The 21,999-nt window shown below is 34.5% G+C and overlaps 1 protein-coding gene and 1 long non-coding RNA gene across 6 annotated transcripts in view; one reads left to right on the top strand and one right to left on the bottom strand.

The window, feature by feature from the left end:
* The window catches only part of LOC126830353 (stromal interaction molecule 1), a 68,859-nt gene that overhangs the window by 3,098 nt on the left and 43,762 nt on the right, over positions 1–21,999 (top strand). For 4 of the 5 annotated variants that reach the window (XM_050560732.2, XM_050560733.2, XM_056103081.1 and 1 more), the window contains exon 2: positions 12,598–12,615. The exons of the other annotated variant lie outside the window; for it this stretch is intronic. In XM_050560732.2, coding sequence (XP_050416689.1) covers positions 12,598–12,615 — 18 coding nt within the window. The remainder of the gene's footprint in view (positions 1–12,597; positions 12,616–21,999) is intronic. 5 annotated transcript variants of the gene reach the window in all.
* Positions 5,333–7,858, bottom strand: LOC130014140 (uncharacterized). The gene is made up of 3 exons (XR_008789150.1): positions 7,686–7,858; positions 7,234–7,468; positions 5,333–5,592 (listed from the first exon to the last, which is right to left on the bottom strand). It is a non-coding gene; the product is annotated as an uncharacterized LOC130014140 (long non-coding RNA).

The following is a 21,999-nucleotide window of genomic DNA, read 5'->3' on the forward strand; positions in this document are numbered from 1 at the left end:
ATGCTGGAAAATCCTGATGAATCGAATACAGGACATCCAGGCTAGCAACCAACATCTTACTCACTGAGCCAGCGTGTCTCCCTGTAGATTATATAACCACTGAAAATACATGTATGTACATTATATAGTGACACACTGTGGAGCTAATTGTATATTTCTATAATTTTGAGGAAGCCATACAAGGCAAGACTGTCTGTATTGATTTTTCATTGAATTTGTCTATTTATAACTAGCAGGATACCCGGCTTTGTTCAGGATCCAAATTCACATGGGTCCCAAATTCGATGGACTAAAACATTCACGGGGTCATGCTGGTTAATTTGATACCACATATTGTAGCTGTGCAGACGAAATGAAATGAAATGAAATGGGGTTTAACGTCCTACTGTTCTGCTCCTAACCTGGGCTAATGAAGACGGGCATACGCCATACAGTGTGCTATGGGGGAAATTTTGCCCGGACAGCGGCACTACGGCCTACTCTTATATCGAATTCCAACTGCCAAGGGATCTTTTACGTGCACGCCAATGTGTACACGGGACCTCGGTTTTTCGTCCAATCCGAACGACTAGACAGCTTTCCTTGTCAGCCCCTCCGTCCTGCATCATTGACAAGGAAGAACCACGCCGGAAAATCTGGATGAACTTTCTCGGCCAATGCAGGGATCGAACACTCGACCTCCAGGCTAGCGAGCTAGCGTCTTACCCACTTAGCCACGTGATCCCCCTGTGCAGACGAAGTGACCTTTCTTAACAATGTCACTAATACTATAGCCAAAGTTGAATTCTGCTACTTCAACATCTCCCGCCTCCCAGAACCATCAAAATATTAAAATGAATAAATTGATGATACATCACTTTGTCTGCCTACCAATGATATGTTTCTAGTTCCACTCAGATGTAGCTCTTGCAAAATTTTACAGTGGGCGTCTGTGGGTGTTTTTTTTTATGTTCGAACTTTTTATAAAAATGAAGCCCTGATGTACATATAATGTATGTACATGTATGCCAATTTCAGTTAGACATGTCGTATGTGTTTTTAATGTAAATATATGTATAATATCCTGATTATAAGAAAATAACTGTCTGGAATTAATTATACCAAGATAATCTGTCTTTGTACCTGGGAATTAGTGTTATAATTTAATCTAATAATATGTGCTTATTGAAACCAGGAATTTTAATGTATGGAAATATGAGTCCTTTATCTACATTGTAAGTTTGTGAGTGGGGGTAGGGGGGTGGGGCAGCACATATCAACTACATACATGTACAGGATCCCAATATCATTCATTCCATAATAGATTAAACAATTCTGTAAAACATGTAAATTTTATGGAATATAATAATAAACATTAAAGTGGAGATTCAATGTACAATGTATGTACAGGTAGTGGTTCAGGTGTCGTGGTTTGACTCAGTACTCAAATTTGTCTACAGGTACATGTAACTTCCTGTATCTTTGGGTTTTTTTCATTGTTTTTAATTTAATTCTCTGCTGGAGTGCTATTCAACAACCCCAGTTATTAATAAGTACATGTATTAATGTTTGATATAGTTTTGTATATTTATTCCGTCTTCATTAGCCCAGTCGCCTGTCCAACCTCGTGTGTTTTCTCCGGGTCCTCCGGTTTCCTCCCACTGCTAAAGACCCCTACGCGCAAGCGAATTATTTAAAAAAAAAAAAATTAAACCATATGTTAGTCCCGAAATGACCTAGTTTGTGTCTAGTGGACGTTAAACCCCATTTCTCTCTCTCTCTCTAATTAGCCCAGTCAGAGCAGAACATTTTGTGTATTTATTTATATTTTTATTTGTTTGCTTAATTGATAACCCTACTGAGTAAATTGTAAGGTACCAAACTAAACCTTGACATTCATTTACATGTACATTGAAAAAGCAGATATCTGAATGAGAAGTGTGGTGTTACTCTGTGAGATGTTAATCGTTTTTGAGATGGGATTTCGGAGAATAAGAATTTTGTGTATGAATACATACATGTATACATACATGTAAAGCACATTATATCCAGATTGTCCTGTACACAAATTCTTGTCTACACATGGGAAGTGGAACAATGTTCATGTACTGAGAAATGGCGCCAAAGGGAAGGTTATGAATGCTAGGTAGTAAGGTACATTGATTGACATTGCAGCGCAAGATGTAATAAAATTCAGGAATAGAATAGAGATATAGAAATAGGTTGATAGGCCCTCTGACTTTTATGGTTATTAATGAAAGATGTACAGGAATAGTTTTTATATTGGTGATCTACCAATATAGGTGTAAATCTCTTGCAGAAACAATTTATCAGTGATTTAAAGGGGTATAACCATCTCAGTGGAAACAATTCAAGGGTCAAAATCTGTCTCCTGAACAATTTATAACAAGATATATCATCTAGAGGAATGTAACTATCTTAGTTTAAGCAATTCCATGTATTTACCATTATGGGTTACATCTCTCCCAGTCTCCCAGGAACAATTTAATATTCATTTATTTACCATCATGGGTTACATCTCTACCAGGAACAATTTAATGTACATGTATGTAGTAGCATCTCTCCAAGCAACAATTTATTGCCATTTTTATACGCCCACATTTAAATGTGGTCATATATTGTCGTCGCCCCCATCCGTCCGTCCGTCTGGCGGTCCGGCGCCCACAATTGATTGTGGACGCTCTAGAGGCTAAAGTTAATATCCGATTGACTTTAAATTTATACCCAGTGTTTAAGGTCTTGAGACGAAGAAGCCTATTGATTTTCAGCGATTTCCAATAATTATTGCCAGAGTTATGGCCCTTGATCACTTCAAAAAATCTTGTAGACGCTCTAGAGGCCAAAGTTAATATCCCATTGATCTTAAATATATACACAGTGTTAAAGGTCATGAGACGAAGAAGCCTATTGATTTTCAGCGATTTCCGATAATTACTGCCAGAGTTATGGCTCTTGATCACTTTGAAAAGTCATGTGGACGCTCTATAGAGACCAAAGTTAATATCCAATTGACTTTAAATTTATACACAGTGTTTAAGGTCATGAGACTAAGAAGCCTATTGATTTTTCAGCGATTCCCGATAATTACTGCCAGAGTTATGAACCTTAATCACTTTGAAAAATATTGTGGACGCTCTAGAGGTCAAAGTTAATATCCGATTGACTTTAAATTTATACACAGTGTTTAAGGTCATGAGATGAAGAAGCCTTTTGATTTTCAGCGATTTCCGATAATTACTGCCAGAGTTATTGTCCTTGATCACTTTGAAAAATCTTGTGGACGCTCTAGAGGCCAAAGTTAATATCCGATTGACTTTAAATTCATACATAGTGTTTAAGGTCATGAGAAGAAGAAGCCTATTGATTTTTAGCAATTTCCTATAATTACTGCCAGAGTTATGGCCCTTGATCACTTCAAAAAATCTTGTGGATGCTCTAGAAGCGAAAGTTAATATTCGATTGACTTTAAATTTATACACTCAATAACACAGTGTTTAAGGTCATGAGACGAAGAAGCCTATTGATTTTCAGCGATTTCCAATATTTGCTGCCAGAGTTATGGCCCTTGATCACTTTGAAAAATCTTGTGGACGCTCTAGAGGCCAAAGTTAATATCCAATTGACCTTAAATTTATACACAGTGTTTGAGGTCATGAGACAAAGAAGCCTATTGATTTTCAACGATTTCCGATAATTACTGCCAGAGTTATGGCCATTACTGAAAAAAGTAAAAATACATGTATGCGACAACCCTTGTTGACTGCCCGGCCGATTTAGTTGCTGTGGGCGTATGTTTCGTTGCCTGGCAACCTATCTTTATGGATTATGTAAACAATTTGATACTTACATGTCCATCTGTATAACATATTATATCAATGTACGGTAGATGTTTATATAAGTTTGGTAAATGCAGTAACAATGCAGTGGAGTATACTTTCGATAGTATTTAAATTAGGAGACAAAATATATTTACAGTAGTTGACTGAGGATATAAAAAATCAATGAGGAAAAATGTTACCTATTCGGGAATACAAAGGACATAACGAATTAATACCAAATATGGTATGGTAGATATGGTACTTATAATTACAGGAGAGAAAAATACATAATGATGTACATAATGTATAATGTACTAAGAAATTATATTTATGAGAAAATTGAAAAATTGTATACATGTACTTGTACATGAAATAACATACTGTATGTGCAAAGAAAGATATTACTCACTTGATATCAGTATACATGTAGCAAAATAAGGACATTTTTATTTTATTTTAAATGAAAATAGTTATAAAAGTACATAATGTGAAAATAAGAAATTATATGATAAACCTTGAGAAAATTAAGATATGAAAAAAATAAGGATGTAAAAAGATGAATGTTGAAAGGGATTATAAGAAATTTAAAAAAGAAATGATCCTTTTCCTCAATTAATTGCATATTGTATGATTTGCATAATATGTGACCACTCCCCTGTGTAAAAAGATTACATGTTGGCTAGGAATATGAAATGAAGATGGCCATATGCCATGCAGTGTGCTATAAGGGAAATTTTGCCTGGACAGCAGCATAATGGCCTCGTCTTACTTCAAATTCCAACTGTGAAGGGTTCTATAATGTGCACCACAATGTGTACATTGGACATCAGTTTTTCATCCCATCTGAATGACTAGACACTGTTCCTTGTCAGGCCCTCTGTCCTGCACTAATGACAAGGGAAAACCATGCCAGAAAATACTGAGGAACTGTATCTGCCAACACTGGGAGCGAATGTGAGACATCCTGGTTAGCAAGCTAGGGACTAACTCACTGAGCCACCATGACTCCCATTAATAAGACATAAAGCTGTTGGACTTTATGATATTATATTGTGTAAGCTTCCTTGATATATTCTACAGCTGCAGTCAAACTGTATTGAAATACCAGATGGTGTAGTATATAGTAAAGAAGACATTTAAGATAGAATTTATATATCTGTATGAAACTCAGCTGCACATGTAACCCTTTTATCATTGATGTAAAAATGTGGGGTAGATGTTGATATAAACTACTGTTGTCTTCAACAAGGTTACTTTATTTGATATCTAGTTTATAAAAAATACATATGATGTAACTTTCAACTTAAGGTTTCAATCATTTATTGGTCACCTTGAGAGGGAAAGGTGGAGGGGGGAATGGGGTATAATGTTCATTTGACATTAATCAGAACTAAGAATAAGATGCATGTGTGGGATCTTTAGAAGTGTGAGGAAACTGGAGATCCTAGGGAAAAAAAAAACCACAACTAGAAAAAAATCCACAAGATTAGAATTCAGCTTATCCTACACCTCAGAGTGTCTGAACCCATGACAGATGTGTGTAACAAACCTTATAGTCAACAGTGCATTCTTAATTTCAATTTTGTGACCTTACCAATAAAGAAAGTGTGATTGATTGAGATAATGATCTATATGTACAGTATGACATATGTGTTTTATAATTTTGGCTAGGTATAGCAAGGTTGAGTTGGCAGAATATTGGTAACGTTAAAAATAAAAGCAGTATATATTTCTGAAACTTTTTTTAAATAACTTTCCAGGCTTACAAGTAGGACTGAAAAGAAGAAAAAATTGAGGTTAACCAAAATATGTTATGCAAAAGTAACTTGAGCGCATTACTGATAATAATCAGGTATTTTGCAAGAAGATAACAAACTGGCTAACTTTTTTTTTCTGGCAATAGTCCAATTGTGATGGATTTGAAAATTGTTTTAAAAAAACCAATATTGTTAACTTAATCTCTCTTACTTTAGGAAAGTATATGAAATATTTCATACATGTAGCTTACCTGCTATAAAATGCACTCAAATCGATTATTTACTATTTACTTAAGAAAACAAAATCAAAATACAAACAGTATATAATCTCCTGACTTGGATATTCATTCAGATAAAAAAGCTTTTAGCAAATATTGTAGTTAATGCTTGTATGTTTTGACTATATCCCATTTACCTGTATTTTCTCTGTAGAGGATGCCGAATATCAACAAATTTTCATTTCATCATACACACTTGTAATTACTGATCTGAATTTTGTTTGGAATGGATTCAAAATTCCTCAAATAATAACGACCAGAGAATTTAACAGTTTTGTTTTAAACAGCAAAAAAGGAATTTATACTCTTTTGTTTACTGGGCCAAATACACTATAACCATTTGTAAGTGTTAGTTGATCCAACCATGTGGGTTTTCTCTGGGTCCTCCCGTTTCCTCTACCAGCTAAAGAACCCTACATGATGTACATGCAAGTGATTTATTGAAATATAATTGAACCATACAATGTTATGCATGTTAGTCCCAAAATAAATTAGTTTTTGAAGAGTAGACATTAAATCCCATTTCTCTCTCAGTCTCTCTTTTATTTATGGTACTGACTAGTCTTTAGTGTTAAATTGAAATGTAAGTGATTTAACTTCAGAGGTAAAGGAATGGGGTTTAACGCCTTGTCAAAACAATACTATGGTCATTTTCAGACCGACACATGGGAATTTTTGTTTCTATGGTTAGGCGAATACATTTTCCCCAGATAGCAACATTGCTGCCAACTTTAATGATTTCCAATTGGTTTGGTCCAAACAAAGTATTTTTCAAAAAGCATTCATTCTAAGTATTAAACTTTCTAACAATTAAGTCTTTATTAGCCGGAGATGTGTTGCTTAGGTAGATTAGATTTTGTTTAGAAACATTTTCAACAACTAACCTACATGTAAACACAAAACGGTTTTGAAGCCAGGATTTTGAGTAAAAACAGCATTTGTTTATTATATTAATGTATACAAAGACTTGTAGCCATTAAACACTTTTAACAGTCAATGAGTCAATTGATAAAGATTTATTTGATTATTTTACACCTATTCTGTAAGTCAATTGATATTGATTTATTTGATTATTTCACACTTATTCTTTAAGTCAATTGATACAGATTATTTCACACTTACTCTTTAAAGACAATTGATACAGATTATTTCACACTTAATGGTACATGTAATTTTGTTCTTGATAATTGTAATCACGAACATGTATAATATGTTATTTTATACCTGTAATTGTATTTAAAATGAATCCTGTTTCATCCATGTTTTTTTAATTAACGTACATGTTATATAATTTATCCTCAAAGATAAAACAAATAGGATGTCTGTAACTAAATGAATATAAACAAAACTGATATCTTTGTATATAAAGTTATAGCTTACTTAAAGGTGCAGTCCCAGGTATACTTTAATGAATAAAGCTGGTATATATGGGATGAAAGACTCTTGCAAATCTTTAGCTTAGTCGGTCCTTTTGGCTGGTGCACTTTGTAGAATCCAATCCAGTTACAATTGGTTAGATTAGTAAGATGGAGTAACCTGTTCAATTTGAACTATCTTGTTCATTACCGGTACTCCTTTCAGTCATCTACAAGGTGGAGCAAAACCAGAAACTAAACTGGAATAAAACAAAGATTTCAATAAATTAGATTAGATTCTATTTGTTTATAATACAAACGATCAGAAGGAATTGGCATACCATTCTTAATTATATCACAAGCTTCTGTTTATATTCATTCTTTGATGTTTTCTACATTTTTCTGATCATCTTCATATGTGGAATGGAGGATGCCATATTTTTTGACATTACTAAATTACTGTTGTACTACCCTTACCTTATGTGCAAGTCACATTATGGGTACATTGTAAATATTTATAGATATGTAAATGTCAATACAAAGCTGTAAATAATAGTCCACTCATTGATTCTCGAACTTGTTGATACCATTATACAACAACTTCACCTGTTGGTAAGCAATCATTTGTCTGATGCAGGAGGGAAATTATTTCTGATCGTGATGGTATTAGCTCAAGGCTAGACGATTTAGGTAAGCCACCCTTGGCCTGGCAGATTGACAAAAATGTTTATTAATGGATGACTTTAGTTCTTGACTTAAACAAAAGTTGTAATTAAAGAAGGAAAAAAATGTTTGTGTTATATTATATAGATAGTAGTTAAAGGTTAATGCTAAAATTTAGGATTGTGTCTTTGGGTAGGAGATGGGATCCATGATGGCGTAGTGTGTAAGACATTGCCTCATTAACTTGGAGGTCCCCATGTTCAATCCATTTCTTGGCCTATAAAGTTTTTCTAGCGTGGTTCCCCCACATCAGTTTACTCAGTTATGTGGGACCTGGCAAGGGACAACATATAGGTCCTGTGTACTCCTTGGTGTGCATGTAAAAGAACCCTTGACAGTTGGAATTCGAAATAACAGTAGGCTGTAGTGTCCGGACAAAATTTCCCTCATAATAGTCATAACACACTGCATAGCATTAGCCCAATCGATGCAGAACAGTAGGATGTCAAACCCCACTTCATTTCATTTTTTGGGATAGGAGGTAAATTACACCTATGTGTGGGTTGTATTGATTTGGGTCAGAACTATGGGTGACACCAGACAGGGACAGAGAACTAATTCAGAAACATGGGGGCATAACTGCAAGGTGGCAAAATATAAATATTTATTTTATGATCAGTAGTGGAATACCGCGTTTTATCAGTGAAATAAAAGTGTTATTCCACTGGCTAGTTGTTTTTACCTAAAATGATTGTAAAATCATAAAATAAATAGAACATTTGTCGTTTTGTCGTGAATAACATATTTTATTTCATCTCTAAGCAAGAAAACGTTTATATTTTCTTGCTTCTCGATGAAATAAAATATGTTATTCCCTCTAAAACGACAAATATCCTCTATGTATTTCTGTTTGCTTCATTAGTAGTTTTTATTTGGCAAGAACTTTTGCCTTCAAGTACAAATTTGTGCATTTTTTACAGGAGTATTTGGGAGTCTTGGTTTGGTTGATCTTCGGCTACATGTGGCTATGGCCTTTTTAATGGCCTTTTGACGAATTCCTCATAGTTTGCGAAGACCTGTAGAAAAGCTCTTGGGGTCACATATCTTTTTGGGATGGTTTGATTTGAAGTGAATACCAGGGGCGGATCCAGGAATTTTTGCAGGATGGGGGTTGCCAGGTTCCTGAGACAATGTATCCCCCCTCCCTCATGGTCTCTATCGCCATTTTGGCGTATATACATACACATTGAGCTTTTTAAACAGAGAAATTCAACACCTCGTTTGACGTCAATTTTTATTTTGAATTAATACAATGACATTGTGATTCAATTTCATGGATGCAAAGCATTAATTGTGATATCACATAATGTCTATATCATTATCTCGTGCTTTGAGTGCCCATCCTATCTCACATCTGACGATAAAGGATAAAGCACACGGCCGAGAAACTTTTCTCATAAAAAGTGTTGATTTACAAAAAAATTATGTAGCTGAGCAGGGGGGGGTTATGCGCGAACTCTTAGTTTTTTTTTACTGGCATGCGCACAGGTACTATTTCTTTTTCTTTTAACAAGTACCCAAATCGGGGATTTCGTGCGGAGGTAGTTCGGAGGTAAACAGTCTGTGAAGTACAACACTTGCCACTGTACCTGTGTATCGCTAATTATAAACCGAATGTGTGAAGACAGTTCATACATATCACTCAAAAATTTTTCAGTACAAACTCAGTTGATTCACGCTCGATTTGCTACTAAACAAACCCATCGGTTTATTTTCTCAACAGTGTGACCCGAAGTGACCGCGGATTTATTGACCTTGTATGAACTTATCCATAGCTATATCCTTACACCGAGAGAAATTATCTAGTCTCGGTGAAAAGAACCATGGTCATCTGGTAGAAAATTACTTTTGTATTTTTTGGAACGGAAAACAGTGTTTTTAGAAGCAAACTAACCTGCCGCACATGAGGAAGTCATTATACTAATAATAAAAGGCGAGACCTCTTTTTGCAGCGCAGGCTTATCACTGAGTAGTAAACCGTCCACAAACAATAATATAGGAAGCCTAGTGACGAGTGTAGTAAGTAGGCTATAGACTATAGGTTTGAGTCAAGATTACTCGCTTTCAGTTTACTCTGTTTTTGCGATAACCAATTATGTGAGAAATACCATACTGACATTCGGTTTTTAAAAGTTGTACGCCAACTAAATGCGTTTGTTAGATACTGACAGAGCAGCCCCGAGTCGAACAATCGCCGCCCGAGCTGTCTTCGTCAGCTAGTTTCACAATATCGTGCAATAGGTGTATTAATGTGATTTTTAGGTTTAACCCCGCAAACAATGCCAAAATAGTGTTTTCACTGCTTACAGAAAACTGAAATTTATAAAAAAAAAATTTTATGAGGGTGACCCTCCCACACACTCCCTATCGAGCTGCCGCTCGGTCTGCGCAGCCTCATGCCTGGCACATACTGTCAACATTGTATATTTTTCCGTTTCCGCCCTTCCCCCCCACAATATATATTTCACGGCTACGTTGTGACGGTACTAGCATACCCAGTTATTGACACCCATTACATCACTCCTGTCTAACAAATCATAAAGCTGTGGTGTTACGGTGGCGGCATAGTATTTCACCGTAACACCACAGCCACTCTAACCATTCATAATACATCTAACTATCCCTTTACAGCACTTCACTCCCTACACATTTCCCCTCGTCCTACTTTCCCAAACGTCAACAACACATCTCATACATCCAGTTCGCTGATTAACCCTTGTACCATGTCTACTGGATCTGCCCCTGAATACATTGGTTGGTGTAGGTTAGTTTTCTATAGGCACTAGAGGATAGATGGTTTCACATGATCTTCGCAAGCCAGTATTAAGTGAGGTCACTGAGGTGTCATTTGTAGGAATACAATACCTTACTGAAAGATAGATTTGAGTATTGTATTCTACTGAACACAGGACTGGAATACATGTACATATATAAATAGTGGCTGCACGTTTATATTAGATATAATACAATATACATTAGGCCTACTATAAATATACTTATTCTATTCTATTGAACTGTTATAAAGATGAATGAAACTCCATACATGTACAGTGTATGGGTTTGTAATCTAAATAATGAAGAAAATTGTGGCCTATTTTGGATTGAGTCATGCTGGACTTCAGTCAGTTTGCATTTCCTTCAAAATCTATTTTTATTTGGTTTATTACTGTTAGTTTTAATTATGTACTTATTATGTTCATCTACAAAATTATTGAATCTTACAAACCTCCATGTGTTTCACATACAACAGTTAAAACCCCAATTCCTAAATTGGTTGGTTATCAAAGTAACATTTTGTTTACAGTCAATGTATAGGAGTTGAACAATGGCCATTAATCAAAAATATTGCAAGTACCTTAAGTGGTGGACACATTAGCTGAATGATTTGCCCGAATCAATCCATGCCTAATTGCAGCCGAATGAGTGGACACATTAAGCGAGTCCTTCACCTGATTCCCCAGTCGATTGCATCACCTTTCACGCCACATTATTAAACATGGCAGTGACCATGTCTTCAAACAATCATTTGACTTCTCAATATTAGTGGTGATTGACTTATGAATGCTACAATCAAGCGAATGCTTCGGGGAAGCAGACACACTAGGAGAATATATCATACATGGGTAGGGTGACCCACCATAAATAAATATCTCCATATATCTCGACAATTACGCCTCAAATCAGTTTCACACAATTATAGTCACTAAATAAACGATCATGTTGTACTTAATAAGCTATGACCATTAATCATGTATAAATAATAGACTGAAAACTGGTTCCAAGAGTCGTCCATAACATCCAGACACTTTTGAGTAAAAGATAGGTTACGTGCCCTTGTTTTGAAATTAGTCTTGCTTAACCAGTCTATCGACCATTCTACGTCTGATTGACAGGTTGGGATAATCAAGACTACTTTTTTACGAAACATAACAGAAAGCTAGAACAAGAAATTGAATTTAGAAATAAGCACGTTAGGTAGCTCAACAATCGTTTTAAGAAGCTTGTAAAAGTAAAATGAAACTACTGCTAGTATCATGTTCCTGTCTAACCCGAGTGATTTAGAGATATTATTTGTACTAAACCAAAAGATGCCGCTCTTAACGGTACAGTTAATGATAAAGCGATTTAAAAAATGAAACAAACGTAATTTCTAAATCTGCTGTAATAACCAAGAAGCTTAATTTTACTGCTATTCAAAATCGTCAACAATAAATTTTTTACGGCTGTAATAGTTGATAGATTTGTAGAGAATTGCACGTGCCATGGCTATTTTTAGTATCATACTGTCAGAAAGTTGGTCTCGGCACGGCGAATGTGCACGCTTCAGTGGTAGTCTCGAACTATCAGCGGTGGACTGTATTTCTGTGAGTACATGGGTCACCCTAACATGGGCGAATCATTCAGCCCATTGACAGTGGACACACTAGGCAAATATCGGCACCGATTGATTCAGTCGAACCATTCGGCTACTGTGTCCGCCACTATACTCAAGAATATTGGCTTAAGTACCTTATCAGAGCTTAAACTGTTGATTATTTTGTCTAATTTCCACTTTAAGCTAATTCAATTAAAAAAATCATAGCATTTTCAATACTTGTAAACAACTTGTCTAAAGAAATATTTATGATAAAATTATTGTATTAATTTCTTATTACTTTTCTTTTAGTACCACCAAAGTGGAAAGGTAATGATTTTTAAGTTCATGGTAATGTTTTAGTAAAATTGCTGTTTAACACACTAACATAATGTATATATTGTATTTTATTTTAGATTTTGACTTGATATGTAACCTTTATAACATAGTGTTTGAATTTTTATACGCCCACATTTAAATGTGGTCGTATATTGCCGTCGCCCCCCGTCCGTCCGTACGTCGGTCTGTCACCCACAATTGCTTGTGGACGCTCTAGAGACTAAAGTTTATATCCGATTGACTTTAGATGTATACACAGTGTTTAAGGTCATGAGACAAAGAAGCCTATTGATTTTTAACAATTTCCGATAAATACTACCCGAGTTATGTCCCTTGATTACTTTGAAAAATATCTTGTGGAAGCTCTAGAGGCTAAAGTTATTATCTGATTTACTATAAACTTACACACAGTGTTTAAGGTCATGGAATGAAGAAGCCTATTGATTTTCACCAATGTCCGATAATTACTGCCAGAGTTATGTCCCTTGATCACTTTGAAACATCTTGTGGACACTCTAGAGGCTAAAGTTACTATCCTATAGACTTTAAATTTATACACAGTTCTAACAGCCATGAGACGAAGAACCCTGTTGAAAAATCTTGTGGACACTCTACAGGGTGAAGTTAATATCCAATTGACTCTAGATTAACATGGTGTTTATGGTAATGAGACGAAGACGCCTATTTATTTTAAATAAATTGCCGATAATTACTGCCAGAGTTATGGCCCTTGAAACGAGCTAGAGGCTAATGTTAATATAAATTTATACAGTGTTTTAAGGTCATGAGACAAAATATTGTGCTGTAAATGTTATCATTACTGACAAAAGAAAAATATGTGACAACCCTTTTTTACTGCCCGGATGACTTAGCTGCTGTGGGCATGTTTCGTTGCCTGGCAACCTATCTTTTATAAATGTATACAGTAAGACTTCGATTTTGATTAGCAAATTCATGTTGCAGTCACTTCAGCCCCATTATCTGTTCAACTTATTTTTTTTTCCAAACTACTGGAGTAGTCGAGTGGTCAAACACTTTCGCTTTATATTATAAGATCTGTCATTGAGTAAAGTGGTGTGGTTACGATACTAAGCTTGCACATGACAAGAAGTAGAGTCATTTAGCCAATCTCTTGGGTTTTCTCTAGTCTCCTCCCATTGTGAAAGACCTGTGCACAATTAATTTGGCCAGATACATGTACATGTACCAGAATCTTTATTTGAGCGTATTGTGAACAGATTAGAGTAGAGTAGACTCAGATTGTTTCCAGTTGTTACATGTACTTAAAATATTATTTTACTAATAATATCTGTTTTTCTGTTGTATTTTCTGAATTTATTATACCACTGTAAGGACTGTGCCTTTTTGTACTGTGGTTCGATTTACCGTCCAGACTGGTTGAAATTATGCTTAACTGATTTCTGCTCCTTGTATAATTAAGAACTAAAAAAAAACCCCAAACAATTTAGTACAGTATAATAACTGGTATTTCGGTAGAGGCCAGTCTAGTTAGATTTGCTCATTTGTACATTTATGGCACTGAATATAGGTAAAATAGGGAAATGAACCAGACACTGATGTGATAACAATATCTTTTTACAAATATTAAGTGTTCAGGTACAGTATTCGTATTCTTATTAAGTGAGATCATTAATGCGCTACTATGCGATAAGCGATTAAGATCATTTGGTTCCTTTATTTTTCTTGAGATATTTGAACTAACAGAAAATATATATTTTGTTTTTATCATTAATACTAATTCTAATTACAAATGGAATGGAATGGGATTTATTGTTTCATAAACACAATACTTCAGTCATTTTGAGGCTAATAAGTTTTGTAATTTTCACTTTTTAGTGGTTTATGTCAACAATGCAAAGTAGGTGAATTTTTCACAGGCTGTAACATTTGTCCATTCTCTTCTTTGTCCATATATGCACACCATAAGCATGTGTTATCCAACTGACTAGTTATTCTTCTAGACCGATGTCAGTATATTCGAATAGAGAGGCGAGTACCAAACATGTAGCAATGGTTAATGAGCTAGTATCATTGCTTACAAGAATATATGTCAGAGCTATCAGAATCAGATACACGCTTTATCTCATTTGAGAAGCTCATACATACATGGAACTACTAGTCTGGTACGCCCAGCCTCTAAATTATACTCAGCTGTCTGAGAAAGTAACTTTTTTTTTTCAAGATTGTACAGTTAATTAAAGGAGCAGTCCCAAATATATTTGATTTAATAAAGCTAGTTAATATGGGGTGAAAGACTTGCAAACCTTTAATATATGCAAGTATCTGAAGCCCTGTGATAATTTTTTGAAGAAACACCTGCTTTAAGTTTTCAAATGAGCTTATCCATACGCCCTCAAATACCACGCTGTCTAATTGCCTGTCGCCGTGTCTTATCCGGAAGTTACTTTGAATTACTGTCTGTGAAAAATCAAAATTATCTCTTCAAGAAATTTTTAGACAGACGTGTGGTGAAGTGGGAAGAAAGGTGTTTATTTGACCTTTACGTGTATAAGTACAATATAATTAACACTAAATACAGACTCATAATACTACACCTGACACGTTTCATGTGGTGACTAATTAGCATATCACTTATTACTATTATATAGTCATTAACATCATTGTGTTAAAGGATTTCACAGGACACAGTAGATAACAGGGGTTTAATAGTAAGGGCAGGAGGACTTCACTACACACAAAACAAAATCGACAAGACAAACCTGTGGATCCAGGAAGTGTGTGGGGGGGGGAGGGGAGGGGTCAACCGCAAGCGTCCCCTGCGCGGTATGTAAATCAAATGGCAAAATGTAATATGTTTTAAATTTATCTTGCCGCAATGTTCCAAATGAAAAATTGAAATGATTATCAACTGATTTGCTTTCATTCTTCCTTTTGTATGAGTGACTTACAATGTATATGTAATAAGAGTCTCTTACAATGCTCACGCTGTTGATCGACATTTTCTCGAAAGTATCAGAAGTCAATCCAGCAATTGCCAGAGAGGGATTTCTCGGACCATTGCTTCAGGAATATGGATTAAGCAAGTAAAAGATATATTGCTCTCCCCACGCAGATCAAGGAATGAATGTGCAGTGATTACTCAAATAATTATAGTATTAATAGATTTAGGTAGATACATGTAGTAATCTTGACACCTTTTTTAACGTATGTTTCGTGTTATATGTAGTTCTTGCTTGCATGTGATATAAAAATCTTTGTTTTTTTCTGTTGAATAGAGGTAAACCAGGATAAAGATGACTAAGATGATTTTATGTTGAGTAATATAAATAAGAAGCGTAAAGTAATCTACTCAATGGTTGCTATGTAATACAATAACTTGTTCTCTATTTAAAATTTTGATGATTTTTTTTATAAAACAGTGGACTTAAAACCTAACGTTCCAGAATAAAAGTTAAATATAGAGTTTTAGACCATTTGCAATTTTCGTCATTTTCTAATCATTTTTGTTGAGTTCAGTCTATTGACTCGATCCAAATTCATGAAAGTAGGTTAAGGCCATCAATTATTCGGAGCCATGGTTGCTCAGTAAGTTAAGCACTGTCTCACCCAAAATAAGGTCCTGTTGTTGGCGACAAAAGTTGCCGGGGATTTTCCAGCGTGATTTCACTATATCAACAGTGCAGGAAGAGAAAAAGCTGACAAGGAAAATCTTCTTGTCATTTGTGTGGGATGTAAATCCAAGGTCTGTGGTGAAGATTACGTTGAAATACGGATGTCCGGACAAAATTTTTGTCATATAACATGACATGGCATGTAACTGACTTTATTAGACTTGTTGATGCAGAAAAAAAGGATGTTAAAATTCATTATAAAAGTTGTATTAATGGTAATAATCATATGCCAACAATACATCAACAGATGACATGACATCTGTATTTGAAACAGACAACTTATTTATTCATTTCATATTATTTAATATCCCAAGTATCGGTATTTGTTTGATGTGTTTACAAATATATTATATAGATCTAAATCATAAGGACCTGTATACTAAACATGATATTATCTTATTACACCTGATATGAGGTCTTGACACCACCCCTAGGCTATACACTCATTAAATACATTACATCCTCCTTTATTTACCTAGATAAATCACACATAAAATAGATAACAACAACATTCATTATTCATTTGTCTGCTAAGCTTTATGAACTATAAAGAGTAAGTATTAGGTCTAATCTACTGTGTGACAATGCTTTGATAAAACTTTATAATTAAAAAGTCATTATTGATTTATAATTGCATGTAGAAGTTCATACTAAAATTACCTAGATAAACCACACATAAAATAGGATTATAAGTTCATACTTTTACATACATGTAGCTTTTAATCATCATAATGCTTTTCTATCAGGTCTAGAAATAACAAATTTCAGTAGTACATGACAATATGTCTGACACGATTATGAACTTAATTAACTTTGTAATAGACATGTATTAATAATATCAATAAAATCATATGTAAGAAAGAAGACAAATCATTATCAGACAAGATGACAGGTGCCAGACAAACTGTGTCTTGACAATGTCTGTGACGGTATTTACAGGCATGACCACAATTTGTCAGGTTGTATTACTGGATTCCAGAGAAAAATCAAGTGCATCCTATGCAGGGTGGGTATGTACATAACAGTTCATCACGTTATTTTATATACATGTGCATTGCATGGAACACTGTTTTTTGAAAGTCAATAACCTGTAAACCCTATCTTTCTGATGAAGTATCCAGTCTTCATTAGTCCAGTCAGACAAGAAAAGCAGAACGTAAAACCCCCTTTTCATTTCATTTCTGGTGAAATATTATTGGGAATGAAGCTTTTATAGTTATCCTTTGTAATCTGAGTACTCCACTTCTGGAGCCTTGAAAGACATATTGATATAGATCTCTAATACAAGATCATTAAACGATAGGTCAGTACAAATAAATGGAATATTTGGCTTATTGATAAATATACTAACATACATCCATAACAAAACACAACACAAGGTATATGGATATAACTACTTCTCTATTATTTAGTAACGACGTTTCGTAACACGTACAGGTCACGTTTTCAAGTTAATGAGACATATCCATCTAGTCAGCCTATTAATACATATTGACGCTTACACCAGCTTAAATACATACATCATTAGCTTGCAGTCAAGTCAATGAATAAATATCCAATAATTTCTACCTCAAGTCATACATTTACCATTAAAATCAATGAAAGTCCAATACATAAAAAATTATAAGCTTATACACATAGTACGTGTACGAAAATTATCTCCGATCAGTATAATGTACAGTAATTAGGGTGAGGTCATTTTGCATCAAAATCAATATTTTTGATGATCATCCAGATAAAGATCATTACCTACACAAATTAGCTCCAATTAGTAGGCTAGCTAGGGTAGGGCAAGGTACATTTGGTTACTGCATTGTATAAACCCCACATGGAAATGTGAGAAACAGGTAACACAACCAGTTACTGACGATTTGATCAGATCAATATCAATATCTTCATCCCTGAAGAAGTAAGTACTTTTACTAACGAAACGTTGAATAAAACTATGGTTTTTGATATTGCATTTGATTAATTATTGTATATCACATGGAAATGTGGACCTATATTTCCGCTGCTCCCGCCTGTCCGTTCGTCTGTCATCCACAATTTCTTTATGTTTAAAATTTATTTATGTTGTTTACATTAGTGAGACGAAGAAGCCTCTTTAATTTCAATAATTTCAGTTAATTTCTTTTTGAGTTGTGGCCTTTGTTTCACTTTGTTGCACCTTTTGAACGCTCTAACATCAAAAGTTATCGGCCGATCTGTATGAAATTTATTTGCGTCATTTAAATTAGTAAATAAAAGAATCCTATTGAATTTCAGCAATTTCCGTTAATTACATCTAAAGTTATGGCCCATGTTTCACTTTGTGAACACTAACAGCAAAAGTTATCATCTGATCTTTGTGAAATTTATATGCATTATTTAGCTGCTGTGGGCATATGTTTCATTGCCTTGCAACCTATCTTTCATTGGGGGTTAGGGCCGAAAACTCAAAAATATCCCTGATTGACACCACCACACCGTCAGTAATATGATTTATTTTTAAACTTGGCCTGCTAAAAGACTCATTCGGTTAAGATTTTAGTCATCAAACATTTTGATTTGTCATCTTTCCCTAGTGTTGATATGTGATAAACTACAGGTAGTATATTAACCTGTCTTATCATCGGTTCATAACCTTTGTTTTACCTGTATCTTACCAATAATCTAACTTTCTTATCACTCTCTATCTTATAAATAATTGATCACCACTTGAAGCTGAACAAGCTTTTTATCAAGTGTGTGAATCCACGTTTTAAGAAGGAAGTTCAGAGGACAGAGCAACCCATTTGCCCTTCTCGTCTTATGTGGGTAAAGAGTTGGGATAATAAAGTGAGCCATGTACCCTTCTCATTTAATGTGAGTAAGGGAGGGTAGAGAACAGTTAGCCATTTGCCCTACTCATTTTATGTGGGTAAAGGAATGAGGGTAAAAGAGCGAGCCATTTGCCCTTCTCATTTTATGTGAGTAAGGGAGGGTAAAGAAGAGAATGAGCCATTTGCCCTTCTCATTTTGAGTAAGGGCGGGAGGAGAGAACAGAATGACCCATTAGCCCTTCTCATTTTATGTGGGTAAGGAAATGGGAAACAATGAAGAGCGTAATTTACCCTTCTAAATATATTCCTGTTTCCTACATGGAGATGCATGTACTTTAATTTTTAACGCAGCAGGTACTGTTCATCTCAAACCCCTGCGGAATCAGACATCAGCTCTTGCATTCTATATAAATTGTTTTACATTCTTTCGACTTACATGTAGACAATGATTTGTGCATAAGAAATAGTGCAAGTCTTTCTGGAGGTCAAATTTGACATCAGTCTATTTTTTGGGATAATTTACATATCGGGTACATGTATATAATTTGTATATATGTGTATTTGATTCTTTCTTCAACATATGTTAGCATCTCATATAGAAATTTTTAAAATTCAAAATCTTTACAAGACTACAATTAATGAAATGGGGTTTAACATCCTAAATTTACTTTTCTGCATCAACAAGGCTACATTGTGCTATGGAGTAAATATTGTTTGGACAGTGACATTTCCACATATTTTTTGTCAAATTCCAACTGCTAAGGGTGATTATATAATGTGTACATGTGACCCCTGTTTTTTGGCCTTTCCAATTTACTGGACACTGTTCCTTGCCAGACTCTCTGTCTTACTCTTAGTGTCTTTCACCACTGACATAGGGAAACCATGCTGAACTCGTGACTTTCTGGCTTCTGAATCAGCTCCTTATTGAATCGTTGTGAGTCAATGAATGTCAACTAAATGTGAATTTTTAGATCTTTATACTTAAGTAGTTTATATACATGTACCAGTATACAATGTATTATAAAGTCAAGTGGTTATTATACATATAATAAAGTGTTCAGTGATGAAATTATACATCAGGAAATACATCTTATTGACTTGATGTTTAGAACATCCTCTTTCTCTCTGTCAAGAGAGATTGGGGTGAACATCCACTCAACACAAACTAGGTTATTTTGGGACTAACATGGTAAAATTTTATTTCAATGATTTGATAGTGCAGAGGAGGGTGTCTTTAGTATTGTGTCACACATACAAGCTTGGGATTGAAATGATGCCACCTCACTCAATAACAGACACACACACACAATTTATTAAATGTACATAGAGTAGAAATAGCATGTTGAATTGAGTTGATCTTATGTGTTATTTTGATTAAAGATAGAACAGGCCAAATAATACAATTGAATTCCACTTTTAATTTAGCTATTAAATGGGGTTGATTTGATGTATTTCTTCCATTAGTGATCCAAACGATTAAATTTTGATTATTCGTATATGATTTTAGTTTTGTTTTTAGTTTAATCACGAAATGTGTTAAGCGTATATATCTTAATGTGCATAAGCTGACCTAAAATTTCAAATATAATTAGGTACATGTACATAAATCTACATCAAATTCAATTTAGTCAACACTTGTATTTTTAACACAAATCAAGGAGGGTTACATCCTTTCAAGAGATATAAATAACACTTGTATATCTAAATGTACTTCATGTATATATATGCTTAATATACATGTAGGTATCATGTATATATTGTATTTGATGTTTATATACATGTATTATAAGTAACTAGGTAACCCTACAGGTACACAAAAACTCTTACTAAGATCAGAGATACAATAAAATATATTACAAGTGAGTTAATGGGGTAGAAAAATGATTATATCTACTTGAGTGAAACACATTCTTTTCATTACCGGTAATAATGAGAATGAAGATTTCTTGTTGAGTAAAATTTATTTATTATCTGTGCTAGAGAGGTAATGTTTTTAAAGATAAGATAAACACTTTCATGCACCTTTTTGAAAAAACTGAATTTAAAGCTGTTGATTCCCATTTAAGTGATTTTTCCATCCCTTGCAGACTACAGTACTCCTAATTTATATCTCTAAAAGAAATATCAGTTTAAAAATGGTTGAATTCCGTTCAGTATTTACAAAGATACATCTATGGTGAATTTCGCATTATTTGATATCCTATGCAGATGATGAACAAGCCAGCACCACTTACAGATACATTATGCAAAAATTAGATAAAGGGCTGGCAGCTCTTGCTCTAATAGTTCATAAATAGATAATGAAAAATGAATGTATTGAAAATTTCATTCAAATTACTATATTCAGATCGAAGATACATGTATTAGCCTTTGAAGGTTTGACAAGATGTGTGCATTGATTGTACAAATGTATGTAATCACTGTACTGGTTGTTCGAGGCTAAGCATCTCTTCTACATTTTTAAATTAAATCATTAAATGGCCGAACCGTTCTAATCTACTTAAAATCAAAGTCATCTGAAGACATCGAGGTTGATTATGGTCTTGTCACAAGGCTCTACACAGCATTTTGAACTTACTTGTGCAAACCAAAGTAAATTTTCAAAACCACTAGCCAAACAAAATTTTCAGTTGCCAAGTCTAAAGATTAGAATAATTTGTCGTATGATATAGCTAAATTATATTGTGAACATACATAACTCGTCGTCCTATAATAATAATAAAAAAAGATGTTTTAAACATTTTTTTCCGACTGGGACTCACTGCGAGACTAAGACGGCGGTTGGCGAAGCTTGTAATTTTGCTTGTTTGGGTGGTGTAGCGTCAGTAGCATGACTATCATCATTTTTCCCCAACTGAGACTCACTGCGAGACGAAGTTACTTTACTAGTAAAGTAAGACGATATAGGTTTGATTCGT

The sequence above is a fragment of the Patella vulgata genome, chromosome 8 (assembly GCF_932274485.2).
Source record: "Patella vulgata chromosome 8, xgPatVulg1.2, whole genome shotgun sequence".
NCBI lineage: Eukaryota > Metazoa > Mollusca > Gastropoda > Patellidae > Patella > Patella vulgata.